Source organism: Antennarius striatus, chromosome 19 (genome assembly GCF_040054535.1).
Source record: "Antennarius striatus isolate MH-2024 chromosome 19, ASM4005453v1, whole genome shotgun sequence".
Classification (NCBI taxonomy): domain Eukaryota; kingdom Metazoa; phylum Chordata; class Actinopteri; order Lophiiformes; family Antennariidae; genus Antennarius; species Antennarius striatus.
The window spans coordinates 2,396,764-2,420,303 of record NC_090794.1 but is presented as its reverse complement, the minus strand read 5'-3'; the positions used below and the strand labels follow the sequence as shown (position 1 = coordinate 2,420,303).

Below are 23,540 nucleotides of genomic sequence, written 5' to 3'. Positions count from 1 at the left end.
CATCTGACTTAAATATTCAAATCTCTGGGACGAAAAAAGATTTTTAAAGGTCAGAAGCAGAGCATGATCTGAAGCAGTGACCGCTGACTTCATCCTCCTCGCTGCTGCTGCCTGAGTTTGGGATTTGCAAACATGTGCTGTGTATTCCCAGATCCTTTCTGCAGCTGCTCCTCCGGTGGGGCGAGCGCTCTGGGCTCCGGTTTATGTAATGACTGCAGAGCGACGCGCACACACACACACACACACACACACACACACACAGTGCAGCTGACTGAGTCGCTGCACGGCAAGAAGAACAGAATCAGTACAGACACTCTCACTTATTAAATTGGCATCCTGCTGGATGTAAGACTTATATTTTGCGGTTTGGTCTGAAGGAGAAGGAGCGCAGCGTTTCAAGGCCGGGATTCTGAAAGGTTCTTATGACAAGAATGTCTTTTTTATTTTTTTTAATTACAGAAGATAATCAGATGGAATCAAGGCATACAAAAATACAAAGCACCCTGAATCAAGGTCAGCAGCGAAGGATATAAAAACAAGCAGATATAAAAACTGACTGAAACACGCCGACGCTAACAGCAGCAAACCACCTGACAGCAGTCTGCTCCGCTTAACCAAATCAGATGACGTTGCTGGAAGGTCTGTGTTGGTCGTTCTGATGTGACAAAAGGTTTGACTGAGAGAGAATCCCTCAGGCGGTGTGACGTGAAACTCATTCGTGACCTAAAAATCCCTCCCTCCGTGCAGCGGTGGAAGATCCGGCGAGGGCAGGACGAAGCTCTACTTCAAGTTCAAATGTTTGCAAAAACCCATGAAATAAATATCAGCACCAATAGTCACCGTCGCCAGCGTTTCAGAGTAAATTCGGTGGCCACAACCTCCAGATGCTCGCAGCACAATCTGCTGAGCAGCAGCTCCCCCTAGTGGACATCGTGGGCTAAACTCAGGGCAAAATTTAGCATACATGGAAGGAGAATGAGGTTTCAGACCTTAAGAACAACCCCAAGAGAACAAAAAAACCTTCCAGAGCAGATACTGAGTGCGAGGCAAAGTCCACCAGCTCATCGGAGGAGTTCTGTTCTTCACTGAGAATTCTGAGGATGCAATTCAAGTCTCCATCGTTCTGTTCACCTGTCGAGCCGAGTAACGAAGATTCACGCCTGTAAGGAGAAAGACATTCGCATCTACTACTTTTTATACTTTATTATCCAACGTATCAGTCATGATTTTAGTCACACACTCTTACCCGGGCAGAGGATTACCATCAGAGAGGACTTCAACTCCAGGAGCTCCGGGTTCTCCTCGCAGTCTCTGGAGGCGTGGGGGCTGGTGAAGTGCAGCTGGGGCCACCAGCCTTTCCTGACAGCCATTTGTTCAGAGACGACGTCCTTCCAGTTTTCACTGCATTGACACACGAAACCGAACGCAAGGCGTCAACACACAAAAACAAGACTGTTAAGTTTATTGTATAAGCGTGCTTGTAATACTCTAAAAACTTTCACATACGTATATACGTACCTCAACTCTATTGTTTTAACGATGTCTCGTAAACGCTTCCAAACGTCCAAGTTGGTCCTCCAGCAGGTGAAGTCCAGCATCTCCAGAACGACCGCCAAAGCTTTCTGGATATCACTTTTCTCCCCTGAAGAAAAGCAAAAAACATTGATAATTATTACGGGAAAAAAAGAAAAATTATGAGATGATGGACATAAAAAAGGTATTTGGATCCAATGCAATGTTTTCTGGACATTATATTCTTGTCAACGAAAATGATCCTTTTACTCCACATAAATTCATTTTGATTCTTATTAATTATCTGTTATGTCTGAACTGACTTTGACAAATGGCTCGATATTTCTAAGAAACACGTGTGTTTTTACCCGACTGAAGGAGGAGAGCGCTGTACTCCAACATCAGCTCGTGGCTTGGAACCAATGCGTGAAGATGCTGCAGCAAAAAAGAATTTACATCATAAAAAATGCACTTATATAAATACTCACTGACTCATCAAGTGATCCTTACCTTCAACACCTTCATCAGTTTCTTCTCTGGAGTTTCTTGCCGCTTCATGTATTGGTACAGATAAACGTGTGCGTTGGGATTGGGTGGAAAGGTGTCGTCATAAGCGTAGTCACTGAGGATTTTTAAAACCTCTTTGTGATCCCCATAAAACTCCAACATCTGTCCGAATAAGATGACACTTATACAATAAACAGGGACCTTTCAACAAATATTAGATCACCAGGATTCTTGAAGGCTAATTGTTCCAATGCAATCCGTTTCATCTCGTGGTATCAGATATTTCAATAATGAAGCAGTTGGGTACGAGTGCTCACCTCAGTGTAACTCAGTATGAAAGTATCCCAGACGCCAGGAGTTTTCAAAATCTCTTGAAGACTCACAGAGGCTGATCTGAAGGAGTTGTGCATGTTTTTGCTGAGAGTAGAGTCAGGATCATCTGGAAGCATATGGATGTGGTTCAACTTTCAGACACAGGAGAACATTTTTAAAGGAGTAGTTCCCTTGTCTGGCCTGTAGATGGCAGTGTCGCTACACACCAGATCCTGTAATAGATGGAACTGAATAATAACCACTTTGGGTGTAAAATGAGTATCATCTTACCAAAATTGGTGTGTGTAGACTTGATGTCACACCACATGATGTAATCCAGTAAACCCCTGTAGGCCTGGACCAGTTTAGTCTTCTGATACTGAGCTGCCGATTCTTTCCCATATCTCCAACTTTCAGCTGCAGACAGCTGATGTTTTGCATCCTTGATGTCACCATGCAGCAAGATGTGAAACGCATGTTCCAAAGAGATCTAGAAACGCAAATAAGAAGCAAAACTAAATAAAAGTGTAACGACGCTCTGTGAAGTCAGGTAGAGCTGAGAACATACCATCATGTAATGTCTAAACCCTGAGTGTTTCAGCCGTTCGTAGATATTGTTGTAGTCTTCCATCTTTGAGTTGGGGTGATGGTGGAGGATCTCAGCGCTGAACCTCCAAAGACGCTGGATGCAGATTGCAAAAAAGAATGTTAATCTTATTGATGTGGAAACATAAAACACAAAATGATAGGTAGCCAAAACCAAATGTACCTCTTTAACCCACCGAGCTGTGCCATTGGTTGTGTTTTCCAACATTTGTGGGTAACACGCCATGTATTCTGCTGCCTCTTGCCATCTGTGGTGCAGCAGAGCTTCTCTGACGTGCTGCAGACAAACTCTGGTACTCTGGTGGAACCCAAATTCTTTTGGTATCTCTAAATATGAAACCAAAATTGTTATTTCATAATACTGCTAATAATTATATGCATATCTGAGAGAGCAATGAGAGTCCATATTATAATATTAGATGATATAAAAGTCTTTAATAGACTCTACAAAGTAAAAAGTAAAAAACAGACACAGTAAACTCACTTTCACACTCGGGATGAACCAGAGGGAGAGCTGATTTTTTCTTTCCTGTTGAGAAGTTATCTTCATCTGAACCGTTGTCATCCTCTAAATCTTCAGGAGATTCTGGTTCTCTTTCCAAATGATCCATAATCGGCATATCAAGTCAGATTATTGCCTCCTCCTCTAATACTTTGTCCACTACCTCCACCTGGAGGAAGAGAATCCAATGATCTTACTAATTTACTAAATCGCTAAGACAACTAATAAAAACAACAACATAAAAACAGGAAGGAAAACTTGGAAAACACGTATTTAAGGTAAGTATGTTTAAGGTATATCGTTTATTATTATTATTATTATTATTATTATTATTATTCGTATCGTTATTACAGAAGACAATATATGCTAACATGCTACCGTTAGCTAGTTTCTTTATTAACGTGGATCACAATAAAGGTAAGTACAGCTGAAAGCTAGCTCACCTGTATCGGGCGATAAAACTCTGATCCCACATTTAGTTTGTGCGATTTCCTTTTTTCTTTCTACTGTTTCGTAATCTCTTAAAGATCCGTGTGATTTTCACACGTTTTTGTCACCGCCGTGTTTTCACAGTCGTTCCGGAAGTGGAGAGAGATGCCACGCGGCTATTGGTTGCAATAGCCGGAAGGGGCGGGACAAAGAGTCCGTTTTTTTAAATGTTTTCAGGTTCTTTAAGTTCACACGAACACTGTAGCATGACAGTAAAACGTGCACCAAATGCTAATTAATAAACCGAAATTATTAAATAAATGAAAGTTAATAAGGTGTATGTAGAATTATTTTATGACAATTTCTTTTAAGTATGCTTCCACTGTTTTTATTATTGTTCCTATTGGGCTTCTTTTCTGGTTTTTCCTCTCTGCATCAGAAATGGATTTATCTTGTTAATTTATGCTTTACATATTGCGGTCAAAAGGCTCTCTTTGCCACCATTTGAACTGGTAGTATGCTACTACAGCCACAGGCCAAAGAAAAGAAGTTGCATGCAGCTAGGTTGCCTGGTAACCTGGTGCTTTCACATCAGAGGAGGCTTTGATCCTGATAGATGACGTTGGTACATCGGAGCAGCTTCAAGTAAATACTCCATGCAGTATCTATACTATCTCTGTGTACTACCAAGAAGAAAGAGGGGATGTCATGGTAGGAATCCTGGTCAAATGCAACATCAGGAAGGAGTATGAAAAGATGGACAAGCACCAGGAGTTACAAGAACAACTAGAGCAGATGTAGAAGGTGAACACTCAGTGTTAGCAGAAGAGGCTGCGATCAACAAATTGGATCCAGCAGAATCTTTCCTGAACCCTGCAGTAATAAAAGGAACAGATACGGGGTTTTTTTTTTCTTCTCAGCCTTCCATCCTGTATAAACCCATCCCAGCTACACCCAATCCGGATCTGCTGTGCTGACGTGTCTCCTTCTCCCTGCTGGTGGAGCTCAGACAGGAGGATCCATCCAGCCAAGGCAACAGAAATTGCCAGCATGGCAGCAAAACACTTTTACCGACAAGGCTTTTTATTACTTTTATTCAATTTTATCTGCACGGCAGCCTTGGAAAAACGTTTCTCCGACTTTAAAAGATGCGCCGATGAGGAATGCAGCAGTAAGTTTCGTTGTTGTTGTTGTTTTTTTCCTGACTGATAACGTTTTTGTTTAATCGGGACTTGGAGGATTCGTCCTGCCGCATCCCGATGCTACAGCTAGCCATAAACCGCCTTATCTCCGGACCTGTTGCTAATCGATAATCACTGCCCTGATATCCTCCACCGGTTAGCTTCATGCTACGTATCTGTGCTGTTCGGATTAAACAAGGGAAGCTAATACTGAAGTCAATCACTGTTCAGCTTGGACGGGTTTAGCTACTACTGCTAGAATTTGCGGCCTGCCTTTATGTAAAGTGGAAGCTAATGTTAGCAGCTAATTAGCCACCGGCCGGCTAGTACCCGCACACATACATAGTAGTAAACATTAGCTACATGCTAACAGTAATTGGTCATCCTGCGGCAAATGCTATTTATTTGATTTATTATTCAGTATAATATTTATCTTTACTGTAAATGACATACAAACGATTAGATTCAGGTGAGTAATGGTTGATAAATATTAATTCACTGTTACCCAAGTTTGCGTTTCCAGATTTAAGACAACACAACCCGGAGGGGATTTAGGAAGAAGGACAACCTTCTGATGGTTTTGACCTCATGTGGTTTCCCCCCACATTCTGATTTCTATCATTCTCTCAGCTTAAAAAGTAGTAGACAGTTTCCACAACAAAAAAACTCAAGAATAAGAAAATGGAAGGCATGCATTACTATTTTATTCATTCAACTCATCATCAATGTGGTTTCTTCAGATTATGTGGGATAAAAAGCTGAGACAGAGACATCAGATCTGAGGTGAAATTAGAATTAAATGATCTTGATCTGCATTGAATTTATCCAGATGTTTCTCTTAAATTACTGCAGGTGAAAAGTGATCGTTTTATTGGGAGCGTATCAGTTCTGAGTCATAAAAGAGGAAAGATTAGACTCATTAGACTGTAAAATAAAGACATATACTAAGTTAAAAGCTTCAGTAATATCCCCCATCATTTAAAAACCGTTCAGTTTAGTCGTTACCTACTGTTGAATGCCGGGCATCGGTTATTTTCTAGAGCAGCGGTGTCAAGTTCGATCACACAACGGGATGAAATTCAAGACACAGCCTATGTTGCAGGTCAAATAGATATATCGTTTATTGTACCTGCAATATTTTGACCTGAAAAGGTAGATTTGAAATGATTATAGCTACTTTTTTCTTAATAAACTAGGTTGGTGATTCAGTTGTGCTCTAGAATTATCAGTTCCAGTGTTGTAAAAGGAGAGGTCTGCACAATGTCGATGTCGAAAATAACTGATTAAGTTTCCGTTTGTTTGTTTTTCCTAACGCTTTATTTTTTGCTTTTACAGTGCTCCTGTGTCGGGGAAAAGCCTTGAAAGATTTCTCAGGACCAGACTGTCGGTTCCTGTCTGTCAAGAAATCAGAAACTATCTATGTTTACTACAAGTTGTCCGGCAGAAGAGGAGACATATGGGCCGGAAGTGTGAGTGTGTTATCTTTAATATTTAAGCAGCAGTGCAAACATCAAGGTTTGTCCATGTCTGTATAATCCTCCACGTGTTCTTCTCAATAGGTCGGAAGTAACTTTGGATATTTCCCGAAGTACCTTCTTGCTGTTAACCACAATTATACTGAAAAAGAACATGAAATTCCAACAGAGGTATGAAAATATTTTGCTGAAATGAAAACTATCATTCAAACCTTTCAGATCCAAACATATTTTGTTCAATTTAATATTTGTGTCTCATTTTCAGGAAACAGATTTTGTCTGTTTTGACACTGGATATGATAAATTTAAAAATTACGACATAGATTCACTGTTAGGCTCGTCACTGGAGGCCAACGATGGAGACAATAAAGCAGCGTCGGACCAAATCCAAACAGCCGAGGATCCTCAGACAGAAACACAACCACCAGCCGATGAGGAAGGTGGAGATGAAGAGGAAACTGAGGGTGATGAAGACACAGAGGATTTCGATGTTGTCCCAGATGATCCAAGTGCCTCTTTACCTGAAATTGATCCTGAAGTGGAATCTGAAACATCTGAAACAGAAGCTGTTCCTGAAGAAACACAAAGAGAAAACGAAGACTCAGATTTGCAGAAAATTACTCTGGAAAGAAGTGAAACAAAAGATGCTTCCGTAACATCTGAATCTGTGGACAAAGTCGATGACGTTTCAGGAGGAGAATCGGTTTCATTTTTAAAAGAACTTCAAATCCCTGAGCTAAAAACGACCCTTGGAACAACTTTTGATGCCGTCGTCTCTGACGATCTCGTCACCACAAACTTTACCCCATTTGAAGAGGAAGAAGACGAGTATGAGGAGAGTCCTCCTGATGAAGACCCCGAAGTTAAAGCAGGAACTCCATTTCTGTCATACTCCGAAGAAAGTGTGAACGCTCCGTCTTCTGATGACCTCAAATTGAGCCAAAGTCCCTCAACACATCAAGATAAACCGGAGACCGGGGAGGACAAGAACGTGTGGAGCTCACTTGGAGATGCTGTTTTTTCGGTTGTCACGGGTGGAGAGGTGACGGAGCAGGATTTGAGTTCGGAGGAAGGAGAAGATGACGACGATGAGGAAGAAGAGGCCACTTCAAAAACCCCTCAGAGCTTTGAGGAAACTAAGAACGACGTTGAAGATCCAATATCTCCAGAGGAGAACAGCGCAGAGCTGCATTTACAGGATCCTTCCTCCAGATCTGAGCCAACAGAAAGTACAGACCCAAACAGTGACACTGAGAAACTCTCATTTGCTGATGATGATGATGGTGATGATGATGATGAGGATGATGATGATGATGATGATGATGAGAGTGATGGAGAAGTGGTCAGACCTGAGGAAGGTTGGGAGGAAAGGTTCAAACCAACAGAAACCAGCCCATCATCGGCGGATCCAGCGCCGCAGGATGATCCCGCCGCTGTTTCTGATGATGCTGCAGAAAAACCCACTGAGACCAAAGAGGCGGACGTGTTCAGAGATTCAGGGAGCGACGCTCGGAACGCCGCCGCTCAGGAGCAGAGGGAGGATTCAGCTGATGAACTGCGAGACAAAAACGCTGGGACGGATCAAGAATTATTGAGTCCGGAACCTGAAATCCATCAGGACCGGTCCACGGAGGAGACGAGGTCAGAGGATTCAGATGCGGACAAGAAGGAGAAAAGCGTAGATGCTAGCCCAACAAATCAGATGAATGATGGTTTAATGTTGGATGTTTCCACTGAGGAACCAGAGATTCTAGAAGAAGTTCTTTCGGTGGAATCACAGGAGGAGGAAGACAAGGAGACGGAGCGAGAGGAGGGGCATCAGGAATTACTTGCCGATGAAAACGCACTTTTTTTCTCCGAGTCTGACAAAGTAGAACCCGTCGAAGCTTTACCCGAAACGACGACGCCCACCGGGGCGACGCCGGAGCCCGAGTACAGCGACAGCGTGCTGAGGCTGACTTTGCTTCGAGACCGCTTCACAGAGGAGAACATGGAGCGGATCCAGAAGCTCCTGGGTCTCAAGAACCTCTTTAAACTGGAAGCCATGTTCTCGGACTTGGATGCAGAACTGGAGGCCACGCGGCGCTTGCAAACGGGCGCCACGTACGAGATCGAGACCGCGCTGGAAGGTATCCTGGAGACTTCCGAGAACGCTATCCTGGATGAGATCGAGAAGATGCTCGACAGCCAAGGCAAAAAACGCAGCTACGACCAAGACGTGGACACAAGTGCCTTAGACGAGGAGACGGAAATCCTGGACGACTTCCAGGAGCTGGCGTTCAGTCTGCGACAGAAGTATTCGACGGCTAGTGACACCACACCTCTGGCAGTGGAAAAAGAGTCCTATGTTCAGCAAGGTAGGTTTAGGTTTTTATTTTCTGCTGAAGCATTGACAAGAGTTGCAGGGTTTACTCACCTCACTCAAATATAGTGACCTGCATCGGCCCGTGATCTGCAGATGCAGCTCTTTTCTTTGCAAGTATTGACATTCGTACAAGAAATGCACCTCAGGGTGTTTTAAAATAAAGAATAAAATTATACGCACCAAGAAAAATGATCAAAAATAAGGATGGAAACAAAAAAACAAAAACCAGATTAAAGGAAATCAGATTTGTGAATAATAATTATTCAAGTTAAGTTATAAATAGCATGCCAAGAATAAACCACAACCTTTTGTAAAGTAGTGCAGAAGTGTAAGGTAAAATATTTAAATGTGTTTTACTGGACTCATTTGTTTTTCTTGATCATCATCAAAAATTATGCGATCACCTTCAATTTCCTGATATTATTAAAATTTTGCTGTAATGTTGGAATCAGAAAAGCAGAAATTCATCTTTGCCCTGGTTTGTGAAATTATCAGTCATCTTTTTATGTACAGTATTACCAGAAATGTGCAGTAATGGAATATTATTCCTTTAGGGAATGTTTATTCATGTTGTCACAGCAAGAAAAAAAATGTGCCACACATTAGATATATCTTGCTTTTCCAGCTTAAAAATTTGTTCTTGTTTTAGTTGTTTTCATTTTAACTTGCATGAGTCTCAGGTTGAAATCCAGTCTGTAGCTGCAGTCATTTGATCCTGCAGGAACCTTCCTGTGCTTTAGTTGACCCTTTGCTTACTCAACCCAGATGTGTTCAAGTGCATGTTGATAAATCCGAAAAAAGCAAGGCAACTATTGTCACAAATACATAAATGTTAGAAATTAAGGTTTTGTGTTGTGTACAGCCTACAGATTTTTTGTATTACTCCCAACATTTTTGATAAAATAACAAGAACATTATAATATACTTAGGCAACATGATTTCAATTTTGTTTCGCTTCAAAAATGTTGGAAATTATCTCCTTGACTGACCATATGTCTCTTTAATTTTGTTTTATCTCCATATTTTTATGTCAGATAAAAAAGAATTAAATGTGAAAGATGAGGCACCCCATATTCTTGAAGACAGTATTGAGGTTGACAACAACATGACAGCAACAGGACACGTGGAAAGTCCAGCACAGACTGTTGAAGAGCTGGTGGTTTTAGACGAGGTCAACACTTCACCTCACGTCAGCATTGAGCAGGATGGCGGACGCTACAATAATAATCAAGACAATCAGCCAAGCTTCAGCGAATCAGAAGAGATACCTCAAATCCCTCATACCACCCTGCAGAATCCACTAGACACGGGTCTTCCTGTCGAGGTGGAGCACTCCCCCTCAGGTCAGTAATATAAACTGCTAATAGAAACTATTAAGTTTATTGTATTAAATAATCCAGTTTTATAAAATAGGTTTTAATTTAAGACAAAAAATATTCAACTGGCTATTACTGTGGAGGTTTTATAGAAAACGAGCAGATTGTGACAGCAACTTCCTGACTCAACCTGTTCATGATTTACATTAACTGTATAACTTTTATTCTGTCAGATTCTCTGGAATCCATGGAACCGGTGTCTGAAATTCACGAAGAAGAAGCAGGATTGTTCTCAACTGGAATTGTTTACATGAGCTGCATCCTTTCATTGATGAAGAATAAGACTGCAGAGTGGACCATTGTGGTAAGTAAAACCATTTTAAGCTGCTATATACACACATTTAAATGCACAGCTAATGTCTGTAAGCTAATAATGCAAATTGATGCTGCAGTTCACACAAACTGTTGTCATATCTGCAAAAATACTGGCAATGTAAGGTATTTTTTCCACATTTTTGAACATAGTATGAAAAGATAAGCTACTCGAGTAATTATAAAGTAAAGTAATGATTTGAAATTAATATCATTCACTCAAAATAAATGTTTAAAGTTACACATTGATGTTTAATTAGTTGCTCTCAAAGTGGTTGGCTCACTCCTGCTCTCATACGCTTCATAGCTTACAAATTTCCGATTGTTTCTGAACGTCCCACGACCCTCCCCCTCCTGTTGACTGTAGCGGCGCTCAGGCTGAAGTTCAACACAGCCGGTGCCGAGCTGGACGCTACCGCCACCGGCGGGCCTTGTTTTGGACCTGAAACGCTGATAGATGTTCTGAAATACAGCTGTCAGAAGAATTCAGAGCTGTCGAGTTTATATACACTTTAAAACGCGTTTTATACGGAAGCTGTTGTCCTTTTTTTTGACTGTTTGGAACGACAGGTTTATTTGTATTATATTTTGTATTCCGTCACCGTCACGTTAAGCTTTAATGCTAACGGTTAGCGCTAAACATAAGTGGGAGTTTGTTTGATGCTAGCTGTTGTTAGCGGTTTAGCTAGCTGATCCGGTAGCTGTCAAACGAGCACACTCGGGATATTTCTCTTTTTTTTCTTATTTTTTTTTGTCTGTCATGGATGGTGATACAATAACGACACCTACAATGGAAACCGGTCATGTTTACGTGTTTTTTCTCCACCAGCTACAACATGTGAGTGAAAAAATCCACTATTTGTCGAGCTATCATTGTCTGCTGACGTGTTAATGAGCATATGGCTAAAGCACCTCCGCTTCATCGTTAGCTAATCATCCAGGAACACTCAACTAACAACAACAATGCTTCTGTAATTTAGACACACGACATTTAAAGTCCACGTCATTTGTTTATTTAGTTAGTTTGTCAGTAATGCATCTTACAGTTTGAATACAGATAAACACAACACGGATTAAAGGTTCATTTTTAAATGCAGCTGACTGAATAAAATGGAGTGTGTTTTAATTGTAATCCCTGGATTTCATCAGTGTTTCCTGCCTGATGTGCCTCATGCTCGGTTCAAAGGTTTCTTTGTCTGAGCGTAATCTGCAGTTCTTGGTAAAGCCGTGATGATGTGGGAAAATCCTGGTCGATTTTGGTTGATTTGATCAGTAATGTAATGCATCAATATATATTGATACGGGGTTTTTTTTGGTCAGGAACGTGTTGCTGTACTTGAACAAATACTGACTTCTTCTCCAGCTCTTATTTTATCCGTTTCGTAACATGATTATATCTCCCTCATTTATCACATATTTTCAGACATGCTGAACTTTTTATTTACAGTCCTATTTAATTATGATTATGTCGTATTGTTTGTGTCTCCAGATGATTTCTCTACTCCCTGAAGAGTGGAAGCCCGGGGAAACTTTGTACGGTTGTCCCTGGGAGGCTGCTGTCGTCACCGCTTTGGTTGGAGTGGTGTCGTTGGCCCTGTTCTTCTGGAGAACCGTGTTGGCAGTAAGTTTTGTCTCTCAGCTGATTATTGTTCGTGTTGATTTGGCCAAACGATAAAGAAAAATTATGTGGTTAATATTTCTAAATGAGTCAAATGAACATCAGACTGATCCTTATTGCTTCTACATCTTTTTAGGTGAAGAAGAGAGAATACCTGGGTAGGTTTTGACGACTACTACATTAAAATGATCTCAAAATGCAATGTCACACTGTTTATTCCTTTTATTTTTTTTAAACTTTATACAGTGGATGAAAAAAGATTGACAGAACAGATTCAGACTCTAAAAAAAGAGAAGAACAATGCCCTTGAAAGAATGGCTAAACTTGAGAAACAGGTGAGCTTGCAGTAAAATCTGAGGAAACATCTATGATATGCTTTTGAGGAAGTGTAGATTTTATTTCTGGAACTTTCCTAAATTCTTTTTGTTCCTTTTTTTTTAGAGCGAACAACTGAAAGAAAATCAAAAGCAGTCAAAAGAAAAAGTCACCAGCTCAAGAAAAATAATCCAAGACCTGGAGGTGAGATCTCAAGAACGAGGGATTCTTTTTCATTTGTTTTCACTTTAGTGATGGGGACAGTGTGACTGTTGTTATTAAATGTTATTGTGAGTGAATTAAATGGTTTCTCATTAGGAATGAAGTTTCTCTTTTTTCTTTTTCCCAGAGCAAAGTTTCAGAAGCACAAAAACTGAACGATGAGTTAATAGAAGACAAGAATAAATATGTCAAAGAACTTGAAGAACAGAGGAAAAATTCTCTGCAGAATGAAACCAGGGTAACCATGAAATACTTTCTCTTCTCCTGATGTAAAGCAGCTTTAACTTCCTCCTTTAATTCATGGTGCTTCACGGTTCCTTTGACAGATTGACAAACTGGAGAAGTCAAACGAGAAGCTGCAGCTGAGCAGGAAGAAGATCCAGGAAGCTTTCGCTAAGGTGCGAGTCTTTGCGTAATCTCCTTCACATCGCAAGATTGTTTGCAGCTTGTGGTTTTAACTTGTGTGTGTGTGTGCTGCAGACTACCGTCCTCCTGGATGAGGCCAAGATACGGGAAGACGCCAGAAACGTTCAGCACAAATGTCTGGAGAAAGATTTAACCGCGCTAAAAGATGAGAGTAAAACGGTAAGACAGCCAGCAGTTTAATGAGTTAAGAGAGTTCTAATTTTAATCTTGGATATCTGTAAATTATTTTACAGTTTAGGTTCAGATTTTTACAGTTTTTCTTTTCTTGCAGCTTAAGGCAACGATTAAGGACTGGGAGGAGAAACACAAGGAGCTGAATGAGCAGATTAAAGTCTATCAGAAGTCCCAGAAAGAGCTGGAGGATTCTGTGGTGCTCAAAGACCACAACGTGGAGGTAAACGCCACCACATTTCTTGATTATCACCTTCTGAAAAACACATCCTGAACAAACGTCTCCTTCCAGGTTCTGTCTGAACTCCTAGCAGATATCGATGCCTGCGATTCACAAAAAGGCGACGCCAAAGTTTTAGCCAACGGTGAAGTCGCACGTGGTTTGTACCAACTCTCCTACGTAGATTTATAGGCAGTACAGTAATAGATTAATTTATTATCGTATCAGATGGATTACAGACTTCTGGTGTCTCTTTCAGACAAGAGGACAGCCATTAAAAACCGGCTCAAACAGATGATGGATGTTTCTCGGGTAAGATGTCAGAACAGCAATGAAAGCTCGCTTCCGGTGAGAAACACTGATCACAGAAACATTAACCTGCTTCTGTTTAAAATGTCTCAGGTCCAAACGACACTCTCGGTCGTCGAAGAAGAACGTGATCGCTTCATGTCCAAACTGTTGAATGAGGAAAAGGTTCGGAAGTCACTGGAAGGTACGCCGGTCACATTTTTGGAAGCCTATCCTTCTTTCCGGCCCCCCCATCTCTAAATGCACATTTGTGTTTCGCAACAGAGCAACACCAGGAGCTGGAGCACGCCATCGCGACAATCAAGAACGAGAAAAGCCATGTCGAAAACCAGTTCAAAGTCCTCCAGCAGAAAAATGAGATTATGGTAGAAATGTATCAGCAGAAGGAGAACGCCTTGCAGCAGTGAGTGAACGCCAGCGCCGTTTGAGCGGAATCCAGTCGCGCTTTTCTGCGCGTTAAATTTACGACCCTGATGAAACGTGTTTCTGTGGCTCCGCAGGAGATTAACCAAAGAGGAGCTAGAGCGGCGCAGCAAAGAGAACATGCTGTCGGAGGTGGGAGGAAAAGCCATGGAGGCCGAGGAGCAGGTGAAAGTCTTACGACAGCGCATTAATGAGATGGAGGAGCAGATGAAGAAAACAGAGGAGGTCTATAAAGAGCAGGTAGGACTCAAATCGGGCTTGATTTTATTTTAAAATGAGCAAATATGGTGGAAAAAATCATTTAAATCTGGATTTTTCTTTTGCAGATCAAGGAACAGGAGAATAAAACTCACTCAAACTGGGTAGGTCAGATTTAATTTACTCACACGTTCCTCCAGGAGCTGAACAGTTGAGTCTGTTCAGGATGGATGACATGAAGATTAAAGATTCTCTTCCTGTCTGCAGGTCAACGCTCGGAATGCAGAGCGAGCTCTGAGTCAGGAGAAGCTGGAATCGTCCAAATTCAGAGAAAAGTAAGTGTGACGACCAGACAGTCACCGCTTTCAGGTCCTCCGACCAATAGAATTCATCTTTGTGCTGAAACAGGAAGTAGTTTGTTTAAGACAGGAAGCGTAACGTGTCTGTTCCCCGTCCACAGGCTGGCGGTTCTGACCTCCCAGCTCAACGAGCGCCGCGCTCCTCTCTTCATCCCCAACTCTGGACATCCTGCAGGACCTCGCCAAGGTGAGCCCCCCCCCCCCCCCAGTCGCTGCCCCAAGGGCTGATGGGAGGAGGAGGAGCTGTGCTTCCTCCGATTTGTTTCTTTGCTTTCTTCCTTGTATAAACGATGGTCTGATCACGACAGGTGATTCTTACGGGCCCTCTCCTGTGAGCGGGGGCGCGCCGTCCCCCCCTCTAATGATCGAGGGTCCCAGGCGCCCCCCGTCGGCCCCGGTGGGGCGAAGAATCGACCCGTATGGTGAGTCCCAGCGGATCGCTTCACCACTCCTGGACGACATCCATCTAGTGCCACCTTGTGTTCACTTTTTTCCCTCTCCTCCACCTGACTTCCCTTTTTCTTTCCAGCTTTTTCACCTTCCTGAGTTCCTCCTTTTATTTCTGGGTGTTTCATGCTTTGACCTTTGAACTCTTTCCATCCTGTCCTTCCTGTGGATTTAAAAGCCCTTTTTAAATTCCGTTTTTAAAGCAGCTTCTCACTCTGAGCAGCGATTTCCTGATGAACCAGCTTTTAATCACCAAACCACAATGTTTGGGTGATAAATTTCAATTATTTTGAACCGTTTATTGATGGTTACATATAATTCAGTTGGCGACTATCTTCAGGGGCTTTTAACTCACCTGGTGTAGCTGGTTCCTCTCCGATCGTCCTCTGTGGAGTAGAGACGAGCGGCGTCTCCTCTGTTCTCGTTTCTTCTCCGTTCTCTCGGGTCTTCAGGGCTCTGGTTCTTCATGGCATCTTGTTTTGTGCTCAGGTCCACGACCTCCGTCAGAACCTCACGGTCGTTACCCTGAAAACAAACACCTCTCTGGAATGGGTACGTCTTCTGCTGCGCGGCGCGTTTTGATGACATCATCTTTCTTTCTTTTTTTTTAAATCTCCTAACGCTGTTCTCTTCCGTCCTCTTCCAGACATGACGGGCCCCCGCAGCTCCTCCCCCACCAACGTGGACGTATCGGTAAGTGTTTTGGGTTTTTTTTCTCGATTCCACCCGTTTCTCTGAGAGATCTGGCGCCGCCGCCTTCGTGTTCAGTTACGTGTATCCTTCCTCAAACAGACACAGGAAGTAGATCCACAGATTAAAGCAGAGTCGGGGGCTGAGGTCTCCTCAGAGAGTCCAGAGCCAGTGAGTACGGAGGCTGTTTCCTGGGGGGTGTATTTGTGCACCTGCTGCAAACGCTGGAGCGATTCCAGGCATTTTGGTTTGGGGGGGCGGGGCTGACTGCACCTGTTTGGGCTGAATGTGTGGTTTGATCTACTCTCACTGCACCGAGGCTGAAATAAAGTTTGTGTGTCGGAGTTGGAGGTTTTTTGCAAAGGTGGTTTTGATTTTTTTATTAATAGAAATAATCCTGATGTGTTGTTGTGGGTCATGTGATTTCTGTTGTTGTTGGGGGGCCACTGTGTGGTTTGTGTGTCTTCACTGCATGACCGAATCAAAAGCTGACACTCGAAAACCCGTGTTTGAAAAAGCAGCACACGGATCTCATTTTCTATCTCCCCTTCCCCTTTAGGGCCCCGCCTCCTTCCTGGTATCTCCAATCAGGGACTCTCCGGGCCCCATGGTGCCAGGACCCCCACCAGGGGTGGGCCCCCACGACCAGCTCCCGCCTCCGGGCCGCCTGCCGCCCCACGGATCCTTCAGACCGCCGCGACCCGGCATGTACAACCTCCCTCACGGTCCGGCTCCGTTCCCAGCCAACGGACAACCGGTCCTGCCCCCGCCTGCTCCGATCGGAGAATTCGGCCCTCGACCCGCCAACGGACACGCATTCCTCCCCAGGCCAGGCCCCGGACACGATCCTCGGGGTCCCCCGCCGCCACAGTTCCGTCCTCTCCCACCTCATCCCTATGGCCCGATGCCGCCACCGCTCGGTAAGCCCCCCCCCCCCCAGTTTTAATCCGTTTATTTCTCCATCATGAATGTTCTGTTTCCTCTCGCTGCTCAGGAGTCCGTGGACCCATGGGGCCCCGCCCGCCCCTCCCTCCAGACATGCGCTACCCCGGACCACGCGACCACTCCGGCCTGCCCCTCAACCTGCCTCCGGGCGTCCCTCCACACCCCGCACACGACGCTTACGGCCAGGCTCCGCCTAACGCCCTCCAGAACTCGACGGGAGAAACCGCCGGCCTCGGGAGGGGCCTGCACGGAAAGCAGGGGGCCCCTCAGGACTCAGTGAGGCCAGCCATGGCCAAGCCTTAAAAAGAAAACACCACCAGCTGTGGCAGAGAGGACTTGAACTTATCCCCAACCATCACGTTAACCCCCGAGCCAGTCCAAGCATAGGTGGAGAGATTTTTCATATTTCAGTTGTAAAATAAAAAAATGCAAACTGTGTTTATAAAAAAAAAAAATCACGTCCTAAAATGGAAGCATCATCAGTGATTGTGTCTGAATGAATGAGGTTGACCACTTCCTTGTGCAATAATTATTCATTATAAGCCAGAGGATTGTTTGAGAAAAAATAGCAATGATTTTAAGGGGCAAATTTTAATGTCATTTCCTGTGGAAATTAATTTTTTTTTTAAAAAGAAGGGCGGGTTCATGTCTAACATTTCAGGAATACCATAATTTTCCCAAAGTCTGTTGCTTCAGAACTGACTGTAAAGCAAACGTGTACTCTGATGGCCGGATGTATAACTTATTTTACTATGTTGGTAGAAACTTTTAATAATAAAGAAGGTAAAAGCTGAGTTGGATTTTCCACCACATGAATCATTTTTGCCTCGTTAGATCAGTAAATGATCCGCCTGGCCAACATTTTGGGGTCATTTTAAAGTCGGGATTCACTCATCAGCGTCTCAAAAATGATATTTGATTTATTCGTCAATACGGTTGGTTAGATTAACTAATCCTGCTGTTCCTATAATAAACATACCAGAAAGCCTTTGAAATAACACTGCAGGTAAAAAAAGATGATTTCTACACTATTAAATCTAAAATTTTAAGAAGTTGGATTTACTCCAAATGTGATTGAGTTAAAAATGGAAATTCAAGAAAACTTCTCATGCAAGTTTCTATGTGGATGTTATAAACCAGAGAAAATTCCATTTAAAATCTGTTTCAGGGAACAAGCCTGAAGAAAAGGCACACACACAAAAAAAAGATATGTGGCATGAACAGGTAAGGATGTAGAAATACTGAAATAAAACACGATTACATGATCAAAGTGCTCAGTTTGTAGTTTATTAGAAATGAGAAGTAAATGTTTGACAGTTCCGACTAAAACGCTCCGGTCTCACATCATAGTTAATCTGATCTTACAGTTCATGTGCATAACCTGAATACTATGAAATTACAAAAATAAAATCTAAAAATCAAGCATTACAATGATGTTTTAAGTGACTAATATCTGAACGTCAGCATGTGGAGTTGGGGTGGGGGGGACCCTTTGTAACAGGGTGATGTGAGATTTCAAAATAAAAGTCATTTAGTCGATTCTGAAAAAAGTAAAACTTCCTGGCGATAAAGATGCATCTTGTTTACTTCGTCCCGTGTCAGTACTGGTTAAATATAATGTATACCTTATAAAATCTCATCTGCAAATGAATACTGGATTAGAAACACTGTCATTAAACATCCCAGAGCACAAATCAAGCGCTCCCACTGAGGATGAGCAGGATGAAGAAAACCTTCCTTTGCTGATTAAAACGTCGTGATGGACTAAAACAGATATTTGTTTGCTAAAGAAATCAAACCTGTGAAATAGTCTGCCGATGAAAACGATTACAACATAAACTTGCATCATTTAAAAATTACTCATCACGACCGAAATGAATTATACCTTTAAATAAACACCAAGGACTTTTGTTCAAACACAATAGTAGTTATTATTTTATTTACTTTTGTTTTATAGATGTAAAATTTAAGTTACTGCCGTAAAAAAACAGAAAAAAAAATTATCACATACACACTCAGGTGCATTGTTTTAATCCGTAGACGCTGTAATCAATTTACAGTTTTCACTTTATTATAAAATATCTAGTCTTTTTAAGGTTTTTAAGCAATGTGCTTCCAAAAAAGTTCAAGCTGTCCAAACAGCCGGCCAATCGTTGTGCTCCACGCTGTGGGTGTGGCTCATACCTATAATGCTACTGCTAATTTAGCATCATATTTAACAATAAAGAATTTAGCCGCTGCAGAGACGCGGATTTTCTCGAGTCGTGTGTGAAAGTTAAATGTAAAGAAGATTTTTGTTAAATCCTGTTGCTAGTCAGATTTAACCTTTTAAAATAAATTGTGGTGATTTTACATGAATGAATTTTCAATTCAAATCACTGTTGGATGACTTTAATCTTTTTAAATCGATACGTCACCTTGCATCTCTAATCAACCCTTTTGTAATTCTTCAGAATGATTGTTTGGTAATTCATGAAACACTTTAAAGTTCACGATGAACGTAAATCCTCGGCCTTCCTGTTATTTATTCAGAGGACGGCTTTATAAACAGGATTCCGGTCCAAAGTCCATCCATCCAAACATTACAGCGAGTCACGTTCCGTCGGGACTCGGTTGAAGCACCTGAAACGACTCCCGCCGTGTCCGTAGTCCGTCAGCGAGGCGAGGAAGACTTTTACCGTACGATAAAATAAGGCAAAGCAAAAAAAAAAAAAAAGCATTCAAGGGATTTAAAAACGCACCAGTCATTGTTTTTCTTTTAGGCCAATTTCAGAAAAAAATGTCGAGCAGTTTTAAACTTGTCTTTTTTAATTTGATCAAATTAAAATAATTCTTATAAATTCAGTAGGAGTTAATTACAGGTTGTTATTTCCACAAGACAAACCACACGAGCAAACTTCCTCCAAATCACCACAGTGGTGCGTTATTAAATCGCTTGAGTGTTTTAAGTGCTTCCTTTAAACGTGACCTCCGACCTCTAACGACGGCGCTCTGCGCTGATGCGACTCACGTTTGGCTCAGTTGTCTTTTTCTTCTTGATAAACCAGGACAGAAACCTTTAATATTGCTGGATGTGATGAAGAGGATGTGCCTCAGCGTTCGCCTGTGTGCTCAGACTTAACCGTCCTTGTGCAGCGTCTGATGGAGGTGCAGATAGAGCTGCTTCTTGGTTAGAAGCTGCAGCTTCTTCCTCTTGAAGTCGGTGGGCTTCTTGTACCTGGAGACCAGAGAGAGATGAAGCACAAACGTCACGACTCGAAAAAAGAACGCCGTTTAGATGCAGAGTGGCGCCGGTCGGTCGACTCACAGCTCGATCACGATGGGGCCGGGTTTGATCTCGTCCATTTCCATGAAGGCGAAACATTTGGTGCTGGTGAACCTCTTTTTGGGTTTGTAGTGCTTGAATTCAAAGAAGATAGCAGCTCCTGGAAGAGAGAACAGCACAGTTTCACCTTTAATTGCAGCACGGACGCTCATCAAGCAGGAATCTGCTGTTAATTTATGGATTAACTCGGATTAACTGTCGGCTACCTTTCGGTAATTTCTCCACATGTCTCTGGATCTCCACGTCCACGCTGAAGTGAATGTAGGTGTCTTCCTTCCTGGAGGCGACAGGAGTGTCCTGAACCGGGTTCAAGTCCACGCCGTTCACGTCTGCAGGCGGACAGGAAGTGTCGGTGACGGCAGATTTTACACGGGTCTGTCTGGGACGAGGGGTGGGGGTGGGGGTGGGGGGTTACCTTTGACGCTAACGGTCATGTAGGGGTCGATGCACTGCCCGGCGTCCTTCAAGCCAATTTTCTCAATCTTAATCGTGAGCAGAGACATCCCAGGCTCCGAGGGTAACCGTGGCAACAGGGTACCTGTGGAGGACAAAGGTTATAGAGACGAACGGTTTTATCGCGCCTTGCTCAAGGGAAATATCGTAAATAACAATCGTAATAGTGAAAGTTAAAAAAGATATTTGGAGGGAATGTCACAACCGCTCCACTGTTAGCTCCTGCTAGCTTTTAGATGAATATGATCATGCTAGCACGCCCAGCAGACATCAACATTATCATAAATAAAGAGTGTTTGTAAAGACTTCATAGTAACTATTGGATGTGAACGTCTGGAATCCGTACCGGGGGCGCGGGTGGGAAAAGCTTCTGCAGAACCTGCTCCTGCTGCGGCATCGTCCTCCTCCTCCAGCTCCAGGTTCTCCTCCTCGCCAGGAGCCAGGATTTTCCTGACAGAGAGAAAACGTTTCATTGTTTCTTCTTTAGAAATTCATTTTAAACCGGAGGAGAGTTACCAAAACATATTGAATAATGCATTTTTACCTTAAGGGCACTGGCTGGACATCAAATGGAAATTCTTTGTTGTAGGTGAGCACATTTTGAATAACTGTTGGGGGGAAAAAAAAAAAGATTAATTTGAGTTTTGAGTAGATAGAAAAACCCATGAGAATTAAATTTAATCCATTTAAATTCAGAGCACTCACTGGTTTCCAGTTTCTTCAGCTCTTCTAACTTGAACTCCTCCTTTGACTGTGTGCACTAAAGGAAAAGGAAATTTAATTAATCTGTTTAAAAGACCGGAGTAAAATGTTCAAGTCCAATACTACTATTAAGAATAACAATATGGGAATATATTGGAAATATCTTGGAAACATGTGTAATGTGAAATTAGAAATTTGTGACTCATGTTTAGAGGATAATCTATACTGTGAATTGCAGTGGGCTATACAGTATATCTAAATTAAAAATACAGACACGTACCTGCAAACTGCCGCTTCTCATTTCCAGGCATGTTGCAATCTTTCCTAAAGTTTTCTAAAAAAAAACAAGCAAATAAATAAATCACGCTTTCCTTTTAAGGAAATCTCTTTGGATTACAGTTTAAGAGAAACTGAATAGAAATAGGATCGTTACCTTCTGCTCCTCAGTGAAGTCGGGTGAATTTGTAGCCTGGACTTCTTTCTGCAGTTGTCTCGCTAAACTGAACGATAGAACAGAAATGCATCAAATATTTGCAGCAAAAACTTCAAATGAAAGAGGTATGAATTGTCTGTGTGGGTGTGTGCGCCCCCTAGTGGCCGAGAAAACAGAGCGCTGGGATGGGGCGCTGCTGAACCTCAAGCTAGCCAATATAAAAAGGTGAAGATAATGATCTTTAAGAACACATTTATTTCAACTGATACGATGAACAAACCCTACTTATTTATTTCGTATATATTTGTATCAAGTAATACTTCATTACTGCTGCAGCTTTCAAAGATAACATTTACTATTGATAATGCTATTGGTTAACTAACCTTGGCTCAGGTTAGTTGTCAGCAGTGAACTGCTTCTGTCTGATAATGTTTAGGCTTAAACCAAACTAGTACTAGCCTCTGCGTTTATCTTCACTCTTATTGAAACATATAACTCTTTACTGGCCTCTTGTGGAAACATCTATGCCAATAAATTAGAAACAGCTTGAGAAGAGACGTTTTTACATCCATACACAGATGGAAGATAAATGAATCGGAGTAGTTCTAAGGTTCAGTCACCGGGCAGTGCTGGGTTGACTTAAAAATGACCTTTTTAATCCAGAAAAATTACTTTTTCCATCCAGTTTATCGAGTATACCGCCAACACACACACACACACAGCTGTGTCTGATTTGAACTGTGGGGGTCAGGGACTCTGGAGCAAAGCCCATGAATAATTGTCTGTAGCAGCACCCCTGCATCAGGATCTAGATTTTATATTATTGCTGCAGTTTCAAATAAAAACAAACTAGATGACAAAGCAGGTTTCAAATTGAATAAAAATACAGGGGCTGCTGTTTGAATCAGGAGACACCCCTCACTGGAAAGCCCATCCTCAACAATGAGAGGGTGTGGCTGACCATTTCTCAATACTCCCGAGGAATTCTGGCTCCATTTCTGTCCTGTATGACACAATCACGAAACACCCTCCACGGGGGTGACATCTCCACCGACAGAGAGACTCTCCCTCTACTCCCGGCGGTGGGTGAATCGGATGCAACCTGCTGCCTCTGCAACAAACTGCCACATCACGTCACGGATGGACCGGGTTTGTTTACTGCTGGCTGACAGCTGGGAGGCTACAACTTCACCAGATGTCTCAATCACACGCTGCATAATTCAGGATAAATGGATTTTTTTTTTTTTAAATAAAATAAAAATACAGCAGATGATGGAATAAAAAGCATGCCGCCCCAAGCAGCGCTCCGGATCAGCCCGCCGCACCGGGAGCGCGTTGAACTTACATTTGGTACTCATCTATAGCCTCCACTAATTGCCCCCAAGAGTCAAAGTCTGTGCCTTTCTTAAAACTAGCGTGCCATTTCTGCACAGTCTTGTTGACATCGGACATTTTGGCAGGGTGGATACTCCGGTACTTTCAAGGCAGCATAGCCGGGGAGGAGATTCATCTACGGGGCTCCGGCAGCGGCAGCGGCGGCGTCGTCAAACCGGTTATCCGCTATCTAGAGGCGGACAGACAGACCAGTGACACAACGACCAAGCCCTTTCTGTCCCGATTCCGCACCCTAACTTCCGTAATAGAACGGAAGTCCCGCCCTGAGCAAGGGGTGCGCGCGTTTATATACGACGAGTCGCACGAATGGGC

General features: G+C 42.6%; 3 protein-coding genes across 10 annotated transcripts; 1 reads left to right on the top strand and 2 right to left on the bottom strand.

Moving 5' to 3' along the window:
- Positions 1-407: 407 nt before the first annotated feature.
- Positions 408-4,015, bottom strand: taf1a (TATA box binding protein (TBP)-associated factor, RNA polymerase I, A). 3 transcript variants are annotated; one of them, XM_068342742.1, is made up of 11 exons: positions 3,883-4,015; positions 3,422-3,608; positions 3,101-3,264; positions 2,900-3,013; positions 2,623-2,821; positions 2,337-2,458; positions 2,023-2,181; positions 1,881-1,947; positions 1,519-1,642; positions 1,247-1,401; positions 408-1,160 (listed from the first exon to the last, which is right to left on the bottom strand). In XM_068342742.1, exons 2-11 carry the CDS (start codon positions 3,555-3,557, stop codon positions 1,108-1,110), a joined length of 1,293 nt encoding a protein of 430 aa, XP_068198843.1. In that variant the 5' UTR covers positions 3,558-3,608; positions 3,883-4,015; the 3' UTR covers positions 408-1,107. The 3 variants fall into 3 exon arrangements, with proteins under 3 accessions (XP_068198843.1, XP_068198844.1, XP_068198845.1); XM_068342743.1 differs by having other exon boundaries at positions 1,263-1,401; XM_068342744.1 differs by having other exon boundaries at positions 3,114-3,264.
- Positions 4,016-4,874: 859 nt separating this feature from the next.
- Positions 4,875-18,056, top strand: mia3 (MIA SH3 domain ER export factor 3). Of its 6 annotated transcripts, XM_068341939.1 has the most exons (28): positions 4,875-5,039; positions 6,385-6,518; positions 6,609-6,695; positions 6,790-8,881; positions 9,924-10,232; positions 10,439-10,569; positions 12,067-12,198; positions 12,332-12,353; positions 12,442-12,530; positions 12,637-12,714; positions 12,860-12,970; positions 13,059-13,130; positions 13,213-13,317; positions 13,430-13,552; positions 13,622-13,709; positions 13,809-13,861; positions 13,952-14,042; positions 14,123-14,261; positions 14,359-14,521; positions 14,608-14,643; positions 14,747-14,814; positions 14,940-15,025; positions 15,147-15,260; positions 15,775-15,837; positions 15,932-15,978; positions 16,078-16,146; positions 16,535-16,895; positions 16,970-18,056. In XM_068341939.1, the coding sequence occupies exons 1-28, from the start codon at positions 4,919-4,921 to the stop codon at positions 17,221-17,223; spliced, it is 5,238 nt and encodes a 1,745-aa protein (XP_068198040.1). In that variant the 5' UTR covers positions 4,875-4,918; the 3' UTR covers positions 17,224-18,056. The 6 variants fall into 6 exon arrangements, with proteins under 6 accessions (XP_068198040.1, XP_068198044.1, XP_068198041.1 ...); XM_068341943.1 differs by lacking the exon at positions 15,147-15,260; XM_068341940.1 differs by lacking the exon at positions 15,775-15,837.
- Positions 18,057-18,185: 129 nt separating this feature from the next.
- Positions 18,186-23,515, bottom strand: aida (axin interactor, dorsalization associated). Its single transcript, XM_068341946.1, has 10 exons — positions 23,179-23,515; positions 21,834-21,900; positions 21,681-21,734; positions 21,404-21,458; positions 21,243-21,306; positions 21,045-21,148; positions 20,661-20,783; positions 20,452-20,574; positions 20,228-20,345; positions 18,186-20,137 (listed from the first exon to the last, which is right to left on the bottom strand). Exons 1-10 carry the CDS (start codon positions 23,283-23,285, stop codon positions 20,038-20,040), a joined length of 915 nt encoding a protein of 304 aa, XP_068198047.1. The 5' UTR covers positions 23,286-23,515; the 3' UTR covers positions 18,186-20,037.
- Positions 23,516-23,540: the final 25 nt, after the last annotated feature.